Raw genomic sequence first — 18,727 nt, 5'->3', positions numbered from 1 at the left:
CGCAGAGCTCGGAGATGCTTCATAATGTTCGCTATCACCCGGAACATGGCACGAAAGGCACGCTTTAGAGGTCGTCGCCCCAATCGCGTTTCGTCAGAGGTTGGATGCAGGGCCGCCTTCTGCTTGTACTTCGACCTGCAGGGCATGGTCGCTTGTTCTCCTGCGCTTATCTCGTGATGGGGGAGGATTTCACGTCTTGTGCCTTCACCGAAAAGTTTGCGTTGATGCTTTCGTCCGCATGAGGGCCAGTTGGTTTTGGTGCAGCGGCCACGCTTTTAAGAGGAATGAGCTGTTAAACAGAACACCCAAAGCAGGGTGTAGTTGGTTGTGCGTCGTCGACAATTGCAGCGCGCTGCTCAGACACACAGCTAATAGCTGCGACAGTTAACAGTTTGCGCTGGTCTTGAGTGTGGTCTTTTCGTGCGTTTTCGTGCCCGGGCGATGCGCTGCATGTTTGGAGCTGCTTGTCGTTCTTTGCGTGACATTCCAATTTCTTTCTCTATGCATTCATTGCTTCACCCCTTCTTGCTTCACCCAGGCCGTTCAGGCAGCAATACAGATTGGACTTATCTTATTACCACGAACTAAGTATTTGTTGTGCATCTAGCCACTCAGTCTAACAGCACATTTAGTGCAGGTGAGCTTATTACATGTGTGCTCTAGCAACACGTGCCATTACTGCTGCACCACAGGGCGCACGAATACATCGGTTGTCTTTACATCTGGCTTCTTTAAGTTTACCCTTTATGCGAAGAGGCCAACTTGTTGTATTTGGGCGCACGTTAAAGAACCCCAGGTGGTCTAAATTTCCGGAGCCCTCCACTACGGCGTCTCTCATAATCATATCGTGGTTTTGGAACGTTAAACCCCACACATCATCAATCTAACTTGTTGTGTTTTTGTATTATGCTTTGTATTCAGAAAATTTCTGCCATCTACGTGTACCAACGCTTTTTCGTATCAAAATTGCATTGCAATGTTAATATAGTTGCGACTACAATGCGAGTCTCCTTGTTTGAATACGCGCATGCGCCGTTGAGTCGCTGCCCGAACCCTCTTTTCTTTATCTATGCCGCACTAGAAAGCACAGAAACACGTGCTTTTACGTGTCGCTTCTCCTTTATAATGCTCTTTGTGAGGAGAAGCCTACTTTCGTCAACACATCGTACCATATCATTTTTGGTGCTATTTCATACAAAAATCAAAGTGAATTGTAAGTATACTCAATAATTGGTAGTTTTTTTGAACACACGCATGCGTTGTTTTGTCTCTTCCCTAACCTTTTTCACTAGCCACTTGACCAATGAGACTCGGGGGAGGCTCCACTATTGAAAGGGGCCCTGCAACATTTATATTGCAATAACAATCATACATATAATCTCAAATGGATGTCGTCGTCACCGTCAGCGTCCGTATAAAGTTCACAATGATAAGATCCCCACAGCGCCTCGGACGTTCTACCCGCGGGTAATAGTAGGAGGAGGGGGGGGGGGGGGAGCGAGATTGAAGCGGAGGTCAAACGAGGCAACCCGTCTCCGTCACTCGCAGGACGCCAGTACGCATGCGGTAAGATACTCTCACCTGTTAAATCGGTCGTCGAATGCTCAAGCTGAAAAAAAAAATATCTCACCCATCTTTACCGAGCGTTCATTGCTATCACATTGGTATCTCGCTGTATTGGAAGCTGCAGCGGGATACGTGCTGCGCTCTCAACGCGACGAGACGGTGCAAAAATAATGCATGGAGCGGCCGTATTCTCTTACACCCGGGTTTTGTAGAGCTGCGTGAGAACACATCCAAGAGTTAGCTGCTGACCCCCTTCATATTGCTACGTGCCAGTGCATGGAGCTGAAGAAGACGAAGCAGATAGACTGGCAAGAGCTAATCTGTGTGGCTGGCGCTGCTCGCCTAACCGGCTGTAAATACATCGGTGATCGGTGACTGCCCCTCTGAGTCAGTCTCCTTCCCGTAACAATATATATTTAAATAATGTTGCTTTCGCATTCATAGCTTCACCCTTTCGGGTAAACTGCGACTTTTTTTTAATAATCCTTGAACGACTTCATTAAAAGGGCTCATCACCTCACGAATCAACTCCCGCGATTTTTTTTTTATTTTTTTAAGAATGCGTCAAGGAGGCGGAGTTAAGTGAGATGCCGCACGCGTTAAACGCTTTCTCTGTCCTTTCGTGCCAGCGAGCGCACAGAAAGCTACGCAGGCAGGTACATGGCAGGATGGGCAACAGGCTGTGTCTCTTCATCAGCGAGCATAATGACCTTGTGCACAACGTTTAATGCAGATATCTTTATTAGTTAATATTACTTTGCATCCCAATTGTTTGGAGTACAGTTTCATTCATTGCCTATTTGTGTTGCTTTTTGTCTTTTTGTACAAGCTGATCGGGAATGTATAGCTCTGCATATGCGTTCTTAAACGCCAACTCCGGCAATTTTTAGACGTCAATAGGTATCAATAAAATTTGCTGGGTATTTTCATTTGCACGTTTCCATCATTCGTCCCTAATTACAGGCTGAAGAGATACGCAGAGTTTTTACGAATCAATGTTATAGATTGGCCCGACTCTCCCAAGTGGCTTCCAACAATTACTGGCAACATTGTGTGTGCGTGTGTGCGCGTGTGTGCGCGTGTGCGCGTGTGTGCGCGTGTGCGCGCGTGTGCGTGTGCGTGTGCGTGTGCGTGTGTGTGTGTGTGTGTGTGTGTGTGTGTGTGTGTGTGTGTGTGTGTGTGTGTGTGTGTGTGTGTGTGTGTGTGTTTTGCTTGACTTTTTTTCTATGTGTAAGAAAAATGAATCAGATCTTAAATTTTAAACAGTATTTCTATGATATCTTTGAACGCCCGGCTTACTATTAATGTTATCACGAGCGCGGGGACGTAGCGGCATCTCGCGGCAGCCAGGGTTAGTATGGTGTTCACGATGCTGATATCAACCAATAGCCATAGGCTTCGGGTATATGGGACACTATTTATGTAATAATAAACATGACGTCAACTTAGGTCACCGGGAATCGGTGGTTGTGAAATGAGAAGAATGGCTTCTTTACTCCTGCTACTCTCTAGAATACTCGAAGTGTCAACCAACGTCATATTTGTTATTCTGATGCTCATTCATTCATTCATTCATTCATTCATTCATTCATTCATTCATTCACTGTTTATTCAGACAAAAACGATGATTGCCTAGGTTGAAGGGACTAAAGGCAGTATTATTAAAGCAGTTTCGTAATGTCGTCCCGAAAAAGTTTGTTTGGCTTGTTCCTCGACATTTTGGTGACACCTACTCCGAAGGATATGCCATGAATTGGCCATTAGCCGTCTCAGCTAACGCCCCTCGGCTTCTTCCTCTTCCTCTCGTCATTTTATGGCTCATGCCAAACGCAGGGAATGGGCCGAGTAGTAGCTGAACGTTTTCAGTATTTTCTCTAGAGTTATTACTCGTATAAGCTAAAATTAACTAGTATAACGATTTTAAGTAAGGATTATTGATAATGAAGTATTCGCAAAATTGAAAATTTAGCCACATATTTTTTTTAGACTGACTGATGAATTCCTCAATGACGAAGGAAAAATCTCCGTGAACGTCTTTGACGCCGTTTGTAGTTATCTTCAGGTAACGAAACAAGTGCGATTTCAAATTCTTATTTATGTATTCATTACTATTGATGTAACGAGACGAATAGCTGCAGATGTGTTGTCAGGCCATCTCCATGACTTTGTGTTGCAGTTGGGCAGGCAGGCGCATGCTCCCCACTAGAGATTGTTTCCAACAATGGCAGGTGGTACGCACCTCCACTTGCCCCAACTGCGCCATGATTGAGACCAATCGACATGCGACGATTGAATGTGTGGTCGCCCACGTTTTCTGGCGTGCGGTCCATGCTGGTTCTCGTAGACAGAGAGTGCGAAAATTCGTGTCCGACGGCCGACTTCCACGTGGGCACTTCTCGGCTCATTTAATAGTTGCGGGCCTGTTCAGCCTTTGGCGAAACCGATTACAGGCACCGGGGCTGAGAATTGCCGCCGGCGTGCCTTGTGGCCGATACTGGGGCGAATGAGTAGAGATCCTAACGTTCCTATCTGAGGAGCTTTTCTTCTTAGGGGAGCACGAGTTTCTGCGGCATTGGTTGTGCCCTTTCGTCAATGTTGAACACGAGAAGGCAAAACTCATTTCTCGACCGACGTGGTGCTTGACAGCGTCCGGCGAGTATTTTTTCTTGCTTTGTTTGTAACACATTGTCTTTAATTGCATATATTGTATCGTTGTACCATTGTATTCATTGTGTAAACACATCCGATTGTGTTCTTTTGTACATGAATTCCACGTCTGCCATATAACTAGGTGTAATGATTTGTTCACTACAACGTTGTCATGTTTGTCGTGGCACGTAGATGTATTGATGTCTATGCGCCCCTAATAATTAGATTGTTATGAAATTTTTGCGTTTTGTACATAGTGTAAATAAACGTTTTCAAAACAGTAACAAATTATTTTTTTAATTTTATGTTATTTTACTTTTTATTTTTATTTTATATTTGTGGGATGCCGTGTCAATAAAAGCACGAATGCCAACATGAAACATAACGACTGTTTATTAACGTGGTAGCGGGGCGAGCATGCCGACGCTGCGCTCGAAAGGTTAGAGAAACAATCACAAAATCGAGCTTGGCATCTTGGGTTTTATAGCCAAAATTGGTGACAGAAGCCTCCGGCGACACTGCGGTGGCGCCGTCCATTATGGGAAGCGTGTTGCAGCAAGTGACCGTGCCACGCCGGCCTATATCCAGCGACGAGACAGAGGCTCCGCAGGTTTGTGTGCAGTGGTCGCCACATAATCACGAGAAATTGTACGTCTGATATGAATTGGGTGAAAAACATATATTACACTTGTTTTGCTTTATGCACGTTGCTCTGTTGGTTATCAAAATTCACTCATCGAAAATATGAACTAACTCATATCATCAACTCGTTGTCAGTTTTTCAAGCTTATTTGAGTGTCTGTAACACACTAGCTGGTGCAGAAAGCGAACACGACTATATATATATTTCGCGTGGTCACCTCTCCAGATACTAAGTGAATGTCGTGAGTGAAGCGTTGCAACGAACCAGCAAAAATGTGTCAATCACATTTACAGCGAAAGCTGTAAATGTGAAAAAACACAACAAGGGTGCCGTAGTTGTCCGCCGCTGCTCCCGCCGGTGTCCGTAACCGCTACAGCACGAATTGAGGGAAAAAAAACGAAATGATTTCTTCGAACCTGAATCTTATCTCTGCCAGCCTAGCATTCTACCACTGAGCCATGTCGGTTTTTTCATCATCATCGTTATTATTATTGTTATTATTATTGTTATTATTATTATTCCTCTTTAACACCCTCTGGGTCTTGAGGGTATACTATTAAATAAATAAATGAAATGTAATGAAAAAACATTATTTCAGTCTTGCAATACGCGCTTAGCGCGTAGAGGGCGTCTCCGACGTAGGAACCGACAGGGAACCGACAATGTGCCATCCAGCCTGCTGGACGGCACATTGCTGGTCGGCGAGAAGTGAACTCCTTGAGGGACCTCTCCCACTTGTTTGAGGTAGAGTCGGGAGGAGTTTTCTACACTCCCAAAGCATGTGTATGAGTGTCACCGTGTGTCCACATGATGGGCATGTGTCACTGGGGTATGCATCAGGATAATAAACGTGAAGCGTGGCAAGGTTTGGGTACGTGTGTCTGTAATAGGCGTAGGGTTAATAATGCCTGCGGTCTGTTAAGTTTCGGATGTGGGGGTGGAAAAATGCGGCGTTCAAGGTAAAAGTGCTTTGTTATGTCATTGTACGTAATGGGTGCATCCCGATTGGAGCCAGCCGGTCCCAAGCACGGACAGCCCCAGCGTACGTAACAAGCTACGGCACTTCTGCCGATTCTGACGATTAAGCCAACCGGTTTCGAAGCCGGAAGACCAGCGCACCTGCCGAACAGTCAAGACCCACTCCTGAGCTGTATCAACCTGGACGCATATCAACTCCACCCGGTCCGTGCGTATGCATGACACCGTATCTCTGTTAGAGATTCGGGACCACCCATTGTAAAGACGTGCCATCGCCGTCCCCACTATGACAATCAACCGAGGAGAGTAGAAACTATGAGAACTGCTCTGGTGATAGTTACGAAGAAAAAAGGCACATACATTTCTCCATGAAACAGCCTTTGCTAACAGCTTGGTGCTAGTGAATCACCGCGTTGGCTTCGCTGAACACGAAAAATGACGATGCAGCAGACTAGATGTACCGATAAATACATTTGTTGTCTCTCATTGCATACTAATATATAAATGTAGACGACGTTCAAATTTATTTCAGCGCACACCTCTCTATGCCATCTGCGGTTGACGAAGAGCTCAACAGCGTAGTTGACGCAGGTATACTCTCACCAATAAGTGCACGAAGGATAGCTACATGCATGCTCGTTCTACAGCAGTTGCATACAGCTACGAGTTGGGAATACATGGCAGCACGTGACTGTGCAGGAACCATAACGAAGAAGCCAAGCCTATCGTTCGTAGCTTGAACGTTGCACGAGCCTGCAATAGCTTCTCCTCGAGTTTTCTCAGTATATGCAGCGACATTTACAGGAATAACGCACACCTAAACTGAAATCACTACCCATGAAAACATTTCTGTATTTTTATTGTGCTTTGCACTCACGTCACGAACGGTAATGTTTAATGAATTTTTTTTAAAGTGCTGATAAAACACGAAAAAGCGAAAAATTGGCAGATCCCACGTACAGTAGGAATCGATGATATGCGAAGCACAAATTAGAAAGGTTGATATGTCACTTTAAAACCAGCACAACGTTACGAGGTGGAGGTAAATGATGCCGTACATGACTTGCGTGTCATAATTATCATGTTTGGATGTGTCGTTTACCTTCGTCATTACGTGACGTGATACATAATTTAGTATATGTGGAGCTAGCGAAACAGTCGTGAGCTGCTATGAGCGCAGTATGATGCCATGTTCTTACATGACACGCGTGTCAGCTTTATCATGTGTTCACCAGTCGTATATTTCGTCATCGATTAACGTCTGGTAACACCAAATTTGGTATATGTGGAGCTAGCAAAACGGCCGTGAGCGCATCATGAAGGGCCCAATATACATCAATGTAGTGTTAACGCGCACGCACGCAGGGCACAGCGACGCTACGTCAGCAAAACGCGAGCACTCTATAGTCTGACGGCAGGTGCGACCGGCACGACCAGCGTCCGTCGGCGCGGCCCGACGGCAACCGATGCGAAATGCGACAAGCTGCATTTCGCGCCGATGCGTTACCCAGACAACACTGCGTCTCCCTCTTTTCGTGACGGAAGGACGCCGGACGCGGTGAAAGACGCATGTGTCAAAGCGACGCAGCGCGGCACACGCTTGCGAGTATATGGCAGAACCGGCACTTGGCGTCGTAACGCCGGCGTGCCGCATCGAAATGAACGCCTGCGAGCACGCGCACCGCGTCAAGTCGGTATGTATTGGCACCTTGACTGTGGCATGTAGTCATGTTCACACATGACACACATCTCATGATTATCATGTTCGCACCAGTCACATATCTTCGTCATCCATTTACGTCACGTAATACCAGATTTGGCATATGTGAAGCTAGTGAAACGGCTGCGAGCGCATCATGAGTGGGGCATGTAGTCATGTTGTTACATTATATATACGCATGTCATGATTATCGTGTTTGTATGTGTCATTTACCTATGTCATCCGTTCGCGTCACGTAATACCGAGTTTGGTACATGTGAAGCTAGCGAAACAGCCCTGAGCGCGTCATGAGCGTAGCATGTAGTCATGTTGTTACATGACGTGCATCTCATCTTTATCATGTTTGCACCAGTATCATACTTTCGTCATCCATTCACGTCCCGTAATACCAAATTCGGTACAGGTGAAGCTAGCGAAACGGTCGCCAGCGCATCATTAGCGTGGCATGTAGTCATGTTGTTACATGACACGCATCTCGTGATTATCATGGTTGCACCAGTCACATACCTTCGTTATCTATTCACTTACCGTAATACCGAGTTTGGTATATGTGACGCTATTGAAATGGCCGAGAGCGCACCATGACCGCGGCATGTAGTCATGTTGTTACATGACACGCATGTCATGATTTTCATGTTAGGCTCTGTCGCTTGTGTTCGTCATGCAATCATGTCACACCATATCAGTTTTGCAAAATGTCATATGAACGAAACCACCGCAAGAGCTACAGGACCATGAAATGTAAATCATGACATTCATGGCATCCATGTCATGATTTTCATGTTATGACTACTCAAATATTTTCTTCATGCAGTCATGTTATGTCATACTTGTTTAATATCGATACCATTATCGAAACGACCAGGAGAGTTAAAAGTCATAGGTGGCTAGATAGATGGATACGCTCAAAGTCACCGAAGTTTGCTAAGAAATGCTTCGCATTTAAAACTCGTTAGTGAGGTACACTGAGGAAAAGAATAATGTAATCGTACTGAACCAGTTTTGCCTGCAAAGCACTGAATGTTCATCTTCACAATAGTGTGATGCTTTTGAGATCTAGGTTAAACTGGCACAACCTTCCATGTGGCCTGCCTCGACAGATGTCACTGGGTAGCCTCGTTGAACTAAGCCATGCTCAAGGCAGGCACGAGGCAGTGCAGCTGCATGCGATCACCCGTCCGACTTATCCGTGCGGCCGCTGTAACCACACGGCACCATGCAAAACCTGCGAAACAAAATGCGCTGTACATCTTTCCAGGCGGCCTTAAAGTTGGTAGCCGCTGATCGTAGTAGCCGCTGACCGCACCGTGAGCTATCCTGGGTGATGACGTTCCGGAAAACAACTTGCGTAGCCAGTCCTGCGGCAGCGAATCGACTTGCAGTGCGATCGCCTTCGTCTTGGACTTCTTCGCGCAGCGTCTGAAGGCACCGACGTTCTCGCCGTACCATTCGTGGTTTCCATAGAGAAATATAATTGCAAAAATGAAAGTGGAAAGTGGAAAGTGAAAGTGGAAAAATGAAACAAGGGTTAGAAGCAACTGGGGCCTAATCCAGGGCTCCACTGGCCTCAGCAGCCCGCCGCGCCTGGTCCAGGAGCGCTACTTGGGCCTCCTTTCCCTCGCTGGCGAGTAAGGTCTCCCACTTCCCCATCGTGAACTTTTTCGCCGGAATCTGAGGCGTATTACTTTTAGCTAGCCTTAACTCGCATTCCCATGCAATGTGAGCAAGTGTTGGCTGTCCTCCACACCTCGGGGAAAAAAATACGCAGCGTTCGCGTTAAGTAAAAGAGAACTGCGGGTATCTGTATACAGTCGGAGAATTCCGTTTCTCGTTGCCCATTAGCAGCGACTGGCATGTTCCACAAGGAAACGCCGGTCCACCACTGCGTACTCTGCACCTCCCCAGGTTTCGCTCCTACGCAACGCCGCGATGAGCGTCAGCATCAACGTCACCGCCAGTGTAAGCGATAGCACCCGCTGCTTCGCATCTGCACGTGGTTCCCTTTAGCGGGAGACGGCGTAATTTTTAATTATCTGACCTCTATTACTCTAAATTGCCATATGCATTACAGTTTTACATAAAAGTTGTACTGTTTCTTTTGAATGACCATTACTATTCTAAAATTCTATATGATTGTATAAGATCACTCAATTCTCGCCCAACCCCAGCTGTGGGTGCGAGCCCCAGTAGAAGGTGAACAAGAACAAGAACGCCTAGCACGAGCTCAGAGAAGAAGAAGCGATGAAGGCAATCACGAGCGCATGGTCAGCCTTTTCCGCCCGAGGTCGTCGATCAGAGCCGCTTCGAAAAGCCTTCGGCTTTCGCCTAGACTCGCGTTAACTACTGTACGGGACAAATCAAGCCCCAACTACGGGTTACTGCTACCGCGCCTGTCACTACCCTCAGGCACCTACTAGGGGAGTACGTGTACCAGGAGGAGCACCAGACCTGTTTTGGCTCGGTGCACGGCCCTGTCTGGCGATTCGGCAGCGACCATCGAACTCCCACTGAAGGACCGTGTACCAGGAGGGCCACCAGACCTGGGCGTAATCCACTCTCGCCACCGTCTTCGGAGGCCGTCGAGCAAGCAGCCACGCTGGACGAAAACGCCGACGACGTTCAAGACGCCGGAGGCGTGCTGTCATGGTGCGCGACGCACGTGAGCCCGTGCTTGGCGACGCTGGTAGCGAGTCTGGCGTACGCGAGCCTGTACGCGCTGGTGCCGCACCTGGTGACCACGGTGGTGGCGCCACGCTGCTTCGCGCCCGACTGCTACGACTTCCCGAAGGAGCTAGCCATGGCCATGGACGCCAACGTGGACCCGTGCACCGACTTCTACCAGTTCACATGCGGACGATGGAGCAAGGTATTAGGTCACCGCCTGCGCATTTCTCCCTGGAGAAAAACGTGATAATACGACCAGCACATGTATGATAACGCCACTGTCGTAATGTTTCACAACAATGAAACGTTCCGAATCGCCTTCATTGTTCGCAAATATCTTCATGGTGACATGGAGAAAAACAGAATGAATCAAGAGTCCGTTGCTGCTATATAAATTGTAATTTAACAAATAAACAATGTACGTAGGTATTTCATTGGTTGTACAAAGAGTAGATGGGAAGAATATCAATTCCTTCTCTTTAATGTCACAATTACTACGCTACCGATGGAAGCTTCCAAGTATCCCTTATGTCTCTGTTGCCTTTATTGTAAGATGTGACACTCACGCTTTGTCTTTTGCTTCGGTTCATAGCATGTATGACAGGCTCCTGACTATATTTACTGCACAATTGCTGTTTAAAATATTGAATCAGATCTTTATCGACTTTGTCCTTCAGTCGAAAGAAGAAAATGAGTTTTGATAAAAGAAAACTTTAGAGTATGGGATAAAACTACTCGAAAGTTCTTTAAAACGTACATGTCTAGTTCAACGAATACATTCAACGAACACAAAAACAAACATAGAATGAAGGGACAAATAAGACCACAGGGGCATGCTAGTTTCTTCTGTTCGTCCTCGCTTTTTCGTGCTATTTATAACCTCAAAGTAGGAACAAACTAGCCCGCAAAGACGTCCTTCTAAAGTTGTAGTTCAAAACGGAGTATATTAGAAGGGATATATATCAGTGAGACCACTCGAACAGTACCACTCAATGATGAAAATCAATGTTTCCTTGGTATAAATAAAATCAAGTATACTTCATAGCAATGATATATCATCGTATGACGCACGCGCTAAGGTATGTGGTAAGCACTGAAATACAAACTAATAAGAATTTATTCAAAGAAAAAGTTCATAGCTAGCCTGTCAAGTGGGCAGTTCTCGAGCAAGTTACTTCTCAAGAGCATTCTTCTCATCACCGGAAATAGTTTGACATCATGACTTTATCAACGCTGATAATTCTCGCCAACAACAATGCTGTATAATATCAGAGACCTGAGAACCAAACACATCCTGGACATTCCCAGGTGCATCCGATGGACACGAACCAGTTCACGAGCCTCCAGCGCAAGATCTTCTTCAGCCTGTACACCGACATCAGGCGCCAGCCGAGCTCGGCGCCGAGCCGCTCCGGCGAGAAGTCAGCGCAGGCCTTGCGCATGTGCGAGGACATCTTCGTGAACCGCGAGGAGAACCTCGAAGGGCTGCGCGCTTTCCTTGGCGACCACGGCCTCGGCTGGCCCGACCTGCCCTTGGACTCAGTCGAGTTCAACGTGCTCGACGCCCTCGTGGGCCTCAGCCTGGACGCCGACGTGCACTTCTTGTTTCAGATGAAGCTTGTGCCCAACTTCCGGCAGGACGACCGGCTGATCCTGTCGCTGAGCCAGAACCAGGGGCTCATGCTCTGGTTCCAGCACAGGGTCCTACACCTGCCTGGCGCAGCCCTGGGCAAGATGCTGCAAAAGCTGGCGGCGGCACTGGGCAACCCGGGTCAGGACTACGCGTCCCTGGTCGAGGACATGGTCCAGATGGACACCGACCTCATGTCCATGTACTTCGAGTTCAAGGAGAAGGACCTCATCGGCTACTCGCAGTTCCAGGTACGACGCGTCGAAATGAAGTAAAATATTTATTTCTCTCGTCACTGTGGGCAGAAAAAAAGGACGTGAAAGTGTAAAGCCGCACGCTGTGACTTGAAAAGACGTCATTATTCCACACATGAAAGTATGCCGAAAAAACAGCTTATCATTGACAAACGCACAGAAGTACAGAAACCATCGAAACACCTCCTTGATTTTTGTAAATGCGTAGAGAAAAAACACATGCAGCATGAATCATACAATCTCAAAACCTTTCGTACAAAAGTGCGAATGGTCTTGCAGCATTTCCTAACATTTGCTATCGCATTTTACTATTCAACGTGATCACTATCGAAACTTACAAAAATAGAATGAAGCGCCATCCATCAATGCAGTAGTGGTGGAACACTAATGTATCAGTGTACGATTTAAATTTAGTGATAAGGGTGATGGGCGTCGGCAGGGGGGTGCAAAAGGGGGTTGCAAGAAAAGCTAATGCCCCTTCAAGCGACACCAGCCTTCCCCCAACAGCCATGCAACGCAAGTTTGCAGCCTCCAAGGCGATATCCTGTCGACGCCCATGATCAGGGCTTTTTTGACCTACCTGTATGAGCAGGAAGTACAGTTTTCAGCAATGAAGACACAACAGTCAACCCGTCGTCATAACACAGCCAGCCAGCCAGCCAGTGCACAACATAGGTCGACAAAACTTGTGGAGCTGGCTCAGATTTGCTCGTAAAATATATATTGCGCCTACGGCGTACTCAGACTCACCCTCACCAATATACTCTTTAGCCGGAGTGAATAGGATTCACACTCATGAATATTTTCAGACAGACTCACCCGGACACTCAAAATGAAGGGTTCGGTGAAGGCCTGAAATAAAGCCAGCCAGCCTCAAAAGCAGGTCAAGATAAGTCACCAAAGTCTAAAATAATACAGAGAACTGAAATAACCATTAAAGAGATTACCACAATGAAGTTGTTACAAACCAACCAACATAAATAACCCCGAAGTAATCACAATAATAAATATAAAATACCTGAAAGTGTTTCGTAAACACGCGGCGGACACTTCAGCCACGCAACAGATGGCGCCACTACCTCGCCAAACAAGCGATAGCTATTTCTACCGGCGCTTCACTGCTCCATCTGATATGGGAAACAGCCTGACCAAACTCGCTGTGCATAACACGTATCTCATGTCGTAACCAGCAGGGATTCGATAACGCACAGCAAAAAGTGCGCATGTCACCCACTGAGTTTGTGATTCTATATTCTACTCGTGCCGGGGGAAACCGTACATGTTTACCTCAAACACTGACACCATCGGCGATTTCGTCAGCGGTGCAGTGGACACTTTACGAACGGTAATCACCCACGGTTCATGCTACGTACGTACTTACTCAAATTCTACAGTTGTGAAACTTGAGCTGCACAGCTGTGTTAAGCGCATGTTTCAGATTAGCATTTATTGAAAGAATTGGAACGTTTATTTTGGGGCGAAGCTCCTTAAGGCGACACCCGATCGTCTTTTGTAGTAACCACCTTTATCGGGCATGTGCCTCAAAGAAGTTTAGTTCTTGGAATATCCGCTAGATGGCGGTACCTGTATATAATCAATATATAATGAAAATATGTGGGACGGTGGTACTTGGAGTGTTTACTAGACAGATGGACAGAAACACGGACGGACAGATCGATCTACGGATGGCCACACGGACAGATGGACGGAAGCACTGACGGATGCACAATTGGACGGATGCATGATTGGACGGACGGACGCACGGAAGCACGAATAAACTGACGGACACATCGCCCCACTAATCATCATTCACTCGGTGGATATGCTGTTATTTTTTCATCAACGCGTTTTCTCTTGTAATTATTTGCGTGTTTAGAAAAAGTTGCTAACGATATTGAGTACTTCGAACACGGCTAGTCACGGCAAGAATGCTCGCGGACTAGAGGGGGGCGGGGGGAGTTGAAAAGTGGTTAACGATTTTTAGACTGCTTAGTACTCTACTATGGGAACGCATAAATCCACCCCGTGTGTCTAGAAAAACTAGCTCACGATTTAGAGTACGAAGTACTTACTATGGGAGAGCATGAAACCGTCCCAATGGCCTCAATGAATGACGTCGAGAGCCTAACCACCGATGTCGGATTGGTTTAGAAAAAAGTAGTAAACGTTTCAGAGCACTCGGTACTCTACTATGGGAAAGCATACAGCCAACCCTTGGGTACTCTATCACGGAAGCTTTTGGCTAAGATCAAAGTCTCAAGAGAGGGGGGGGGGGGGTAGAGAAAGTGGGTAACAATTCAGAGTATAGGATACTCTACTATGGGAAAGCTTAAAGCCGTCCCGTGAAGCGAAAAGTCAGACTAGCTGAAAATGGCTTATTGCCGTAGCAATACAAGAACGGGGGGGGGGGGGGGGGGTTAGAAAAAGGCGGTAACGATTTAGAGCACAGGGTACTCTACTATGTGTTTAGAAAAAGTGGTTAACGATTCAGAGTACTTAGTACTCTACTATGGTATGGCTACGAAGGAACAACAGATGAGCGTGTCAGTGGGGCCAAGCTGCGTAAGCGAAACCCTTGCACAAATTATCTTGAAAAGGCATAGTGCTACATCTGGTTACATTTCAGAGCTGAGCAGTCTATACAAATGGTTTCTTTTGTGACTTATACGATAAAAAGTGCTAGTAAAAGCAAATTAACCTTCGATTTTATTTTTTAACAAACGACTACATAATATTCAAAATGCTCGGAGCAGTAAATTTAAATGTCTCACGAATTCTTGAAGCAAGGGAAGGGTGGTAATAGTGTCTAACTGGTGTAACAGGTTCTTAAAGAGAAAAGAGAAAAGTAAGCTCCGTAATGCCTAGTTCACACTGAAACATCCGTTTTCTACAGCGACCGAAATTCCTCTGCCGCCGAAACGCAGCATCGTTCGCACTGGACGCGCCCCGCGCCGCCGAACATGCCATCTACTACGGGGCGAACGCGGGATTGGTGCGCTGTCACCCGGTTGTTGTCGCGGCTTGCAAACGCTACTACGCTATCCGGTGGTGTATACTTCGACGATTCTCGTACGCAAGAAGCAAGAAAAGACAGTACTGCTTACTTTGCTGGCAAGTGGCTCTCTTGTAATGCACGAAGAGCAGAAAAACCACCGACGCCAGCGGCGGTCACCGCGCTCCTATTGGTCCGCGGTGACCTATTCAGCGGCAGACACCGCAAAAATCGGTCAGAGAGCGATCGGCGCGGAGAGGGCCCTTTCGGCGAAACTCGCCGCCGCCGAACCGGATTCGGAGCACTTTCGGTGGCCGGAATGCTCAGTGTGAACGCGGCCTAACTGTCTGCATCAGAGTGCAACACCTCAACAGTAGCTCACGAGGGAAGTGGGTAAGGAGGGGTCAAAAAGATAGGTATAAAGGGTAAATAGATAGAGGGAGGCGCAGGGACAGGGAACGACAGAAAACGAAGGAAGTAAGGAGGAGATGGGAAAGATGGACACGGTCGCAGGAGTCGTAGGACGGGGCACCACTCAGCGAAAGCTCTTGTCGGCGGCAGGAGATGGCGTAGGGTGTTACGAAAGACGGCGACGCCAACACGGTCCCGAAGGCGCCACTGCTTCCAACTCCACCGGGAAGGTCACCAGCCGTTTTGTAGCGTATGTTTCTCAGCTCGCGACTGCTTCTGCGCAGAGCTGATAAGACGAGCGGACGAGACGACGGTGAGTTAAACAAGGTTTATGTACAGCATATATACAGAAGCATTACAAATTCGGCACTGGGGCCGACAGAGACTCGAAGAGCCGAGCTCTCCTAACACATAGGTCTGCTCTCAAACGGGTTCCCTCTGACACACATGTCAGCTTTCACCTAGGACCGCCGATCGCGACGCGCCGCAGGGCTTCTTTTATTTGCACCGGGTCCAACCAAAATGTCCAATCAGAAGCGCCGCTGGTCGTCAGGGCAGACTCCTCCAATGGGGTCGCCGCGCAATGCGTCAGACCCCCAGACATGAAGACGCCAGTTGTTTACTCGACGGGTCGCTTGCCGAGGCTGACTCACTGCACGTGCACGCCAGAGAGGCGCCGTTGAGTTGTTGATCGCGTCAGGCGGACTGGCCTTGACACAGATTGCCTTTTTCAGAGGCACGGCCGTTCGCTGTGGACTCGCAGGCATAACAGCACCCCCGCCGCCAGACAATGCGCCGAAAAGACGAGCTGCTTCCACGGGGCTCGGATGACGGGCGCGCTCGTTCGCCAGGTCCCTCCAGGTTCGCCTCCAGGGCCAAGGGGAGAATGCAGCTCCAGACTCTGTTCCGGGAACACATCCCATTCTTGACGACAGATCCCAGCTCCACTGGCTTGTCGCCACAACTTGCTGGCCAACTTCGCTCGTCTCTTCTGACCATCTTCGGTTTCAGCACTTGTCGATGGTTCTGCAACTTGCTAAGAACGGTTCGACAACAGACAACACACGACACAAGCAAGCGCCCTCGGTCACCCAACAGAACACCAGACAAAGTATAGAACAACATATACCTACCTATCTACGTGTCTATCGGAATTTTGTTCCCTCTACATCAAGAGGCACATGTGGGACACAAGACTCTTAAAGTAAGAACTTGAATTTTTCACACTTACAACAACGCAACGAATTAGAATACCACATGAAGTTGGCCCTTGAGATCACTCTGAACGAGAGCGCTCAGCCCAGGTCGTGATGAGGTCAAAATTTCGCCCCGAATCGCCAGCGAGAAACCGAAAGGTTTAGAAGGTACTAGCTAGAACGCACTGCTCAATGCACCTACATTAGCGTTTAGCTTTCCCTTCTTTTTTTTTTGACAGCGAACGTCAAAGTTGCGCTGTGGAGCAACATGCTCCACCTCAGTAACCGGCCACTTTTAGGCGACGATACCTATGCGGCACCAAGAGCGGCTCACACTTGCGACGTTGCACAGGGGAACAACGATACGGCTTGCTACAAATTGACTCCTCACCGCTTAGCTCGATATCGTGTTCGATCACCCTCGTGTTTCCGGGGCGGTCCGAAAACACGTCTCCAAACTCGGAAACAATCCTTCTCGGGTCCTCCTTCCGGGCTTCACTTAACCTAGGCTCTAGGTTTATCTGCTCCCAGATTACTTTCGATCCCCCTTCGATTACCTCACTAGTCCTCAAAACTTCCGCTCCCTCTTTCTCTGAAGCACGTAAAAGTAAATTTACGACTGCTTTCAAGTTACTGTGATAAATTTTGTTCCGCCGCCTTCCTAATTTCACTTCATAATTCATATCGGGAAGCTTCGATATCACTTTGGCGGGCCCTTCCCAATGAATCTCAAGCTTGTTCCTTTTGGACGGCTGCAGCAGCATTACCAGATTATCAACTTCAAAAGCGCGCTTCTTCACTGATTTCTCGTAGTGCTCCTTCGACAGCACTTGTGCCGCGTTTTTGTGGCTTTCCACTAGCGCTTCAATCGAGAGATCCTCACGCTGCTCTCGAATGAGCGTCTCTCGATCAACTCTCGGCAGCTCGCTCCAACTTTCCGCTGCAGGCGAGAGCGTTGCAACCCTTTCACTCTGACTCAATGGCGCCATGTCGTCTCCCCCTACGCATACCTCGCCGGCCGCTTCCGCGACGGGCCGCTCGCGTGACCGCTCACATGACTCATGCGGAAAATTTCCTTTCTGGGGTTCCGTCGACCCGCCGACAAGGTCACTTGAGAGTTCACTGCATTGAACCAGATCAAGCTGCCGCGATAGCTTCCGCGCTTGCGATCGCGTGAGGGCCATGCACGCTAAGTTGGGGAAGAACGATTTTCCCTGCTCTTTGAGAAGCTGCTCTGAGTTGTTGGAGAAAAGATAAGGAAAATGATCATTTAGCGCGGCAGACACAGTCGCTTCGGTGCGAAGCTTACCGAACGGGCCTTCAATGACAACCGTGGCGATTGGTAAGCGAACACTCTGCTCCTCGGCGACTTGCCTGATCCACGCGCATTCTCCTGTAAAGTCATCCGGAGACACCAATGAAGGATGGACAGCGTCCATGGTTGCCGCTGAGTCTCTAAGTGCTCGGCACGTTTTCTCATTCACCTTAATTTCGTGGAGATACGGCTCCAACAACCGCAAGTTTTTTTTCTGATTCTCGGATTGTTGCGAAGGCAAACTTTTCCTGACAGTTTCTCGCGATGTGTCCTTCCTTTTTGCAGTTGTAGCAGATTAGCGGCTTCCGATTGTTTTCCAATTCAAATGCCTGTGTGGTAGAAACCTCACTCGATTTCTCCGCTTCAGTTTGCCCTTCCCCTACACTGTCCTTCGTAAGACACTGGTCCTTCTTGAAATTACGGTGCGGAGCGGGTCTCCGTTGATCAAGTTTCTTTGAAAAGCCCTCTTTTCTCTCACCCTTTTCAACGCGCACTGCCCTGCTGTGCAACTTTCGGCGAGTATAATACTCCTCAGCTAACTCTGCTGCCTTATTTAGCTGTACTTCACCAAGTCTGTCCTGCAGCCAAAGCCTGACATTATCCTCGATGCAGCGGTAGAATTGCTCCAATGCAACGCATTCCACCACTCTATCGCGGTCGTCATAAACACCTTCGCCCTTGAGCCATTCAATTAAATCGACCTTAAGAC

General features: G+C 47.8%; 1 protein-coding gene across 1 annotated transcript in view; it reads left to right on the top strand.

The window, feature by feature from the left end:
- The first annotated feature begins 4,753 nt into the window (after positions 1–4,753).
- Positions 4,754–18,727, top strand: part of LOC142772265 (neprilysin-1-like) — a 28,213-nt gene continuing 14,239 nt past the window's right edge. The window contains exons 1-4 of the mRNA XM_075874463.1: positions 4,754–4,825; positions 9,111–9,184; positions 9,963–10,422; positions 11,529–12,101. Of these exons, the coding sequence (XP_075730578.1) occupies positions 4,754–4,825; positions 9,111–9,184; positions 9,963–10,422; positions 11,529–12,101 (1,179 nt within the window). The remainder of the gene's footprint in view (positions 4,826–9,110; positions 9,185–9,962; positions 10,423–11,528; positions 12,102–18,727) is intronic.

This window comes from Rhipicephalus microplus, chromosome 9, assembly GCF_043290135.1.
Source record: "Rhipicephalus microplus isolate Deutch F79 chromosome 9, USDA_Rmic, whole genome shotgun sequence".
NCBI classification, from domain to species: domain Eukaryota; kingdom Metazoa; phylum Arthropoda; class Arachnida; order Ixodida; family Ixodidae; genus Rhipicephalus; species Rhipicephalus microplus.
The sequence above is the reverse complement of the archived record's forward strand: the minus strand, read 5'-3'. Positions and strand labels throughout refer to the sequence as shown.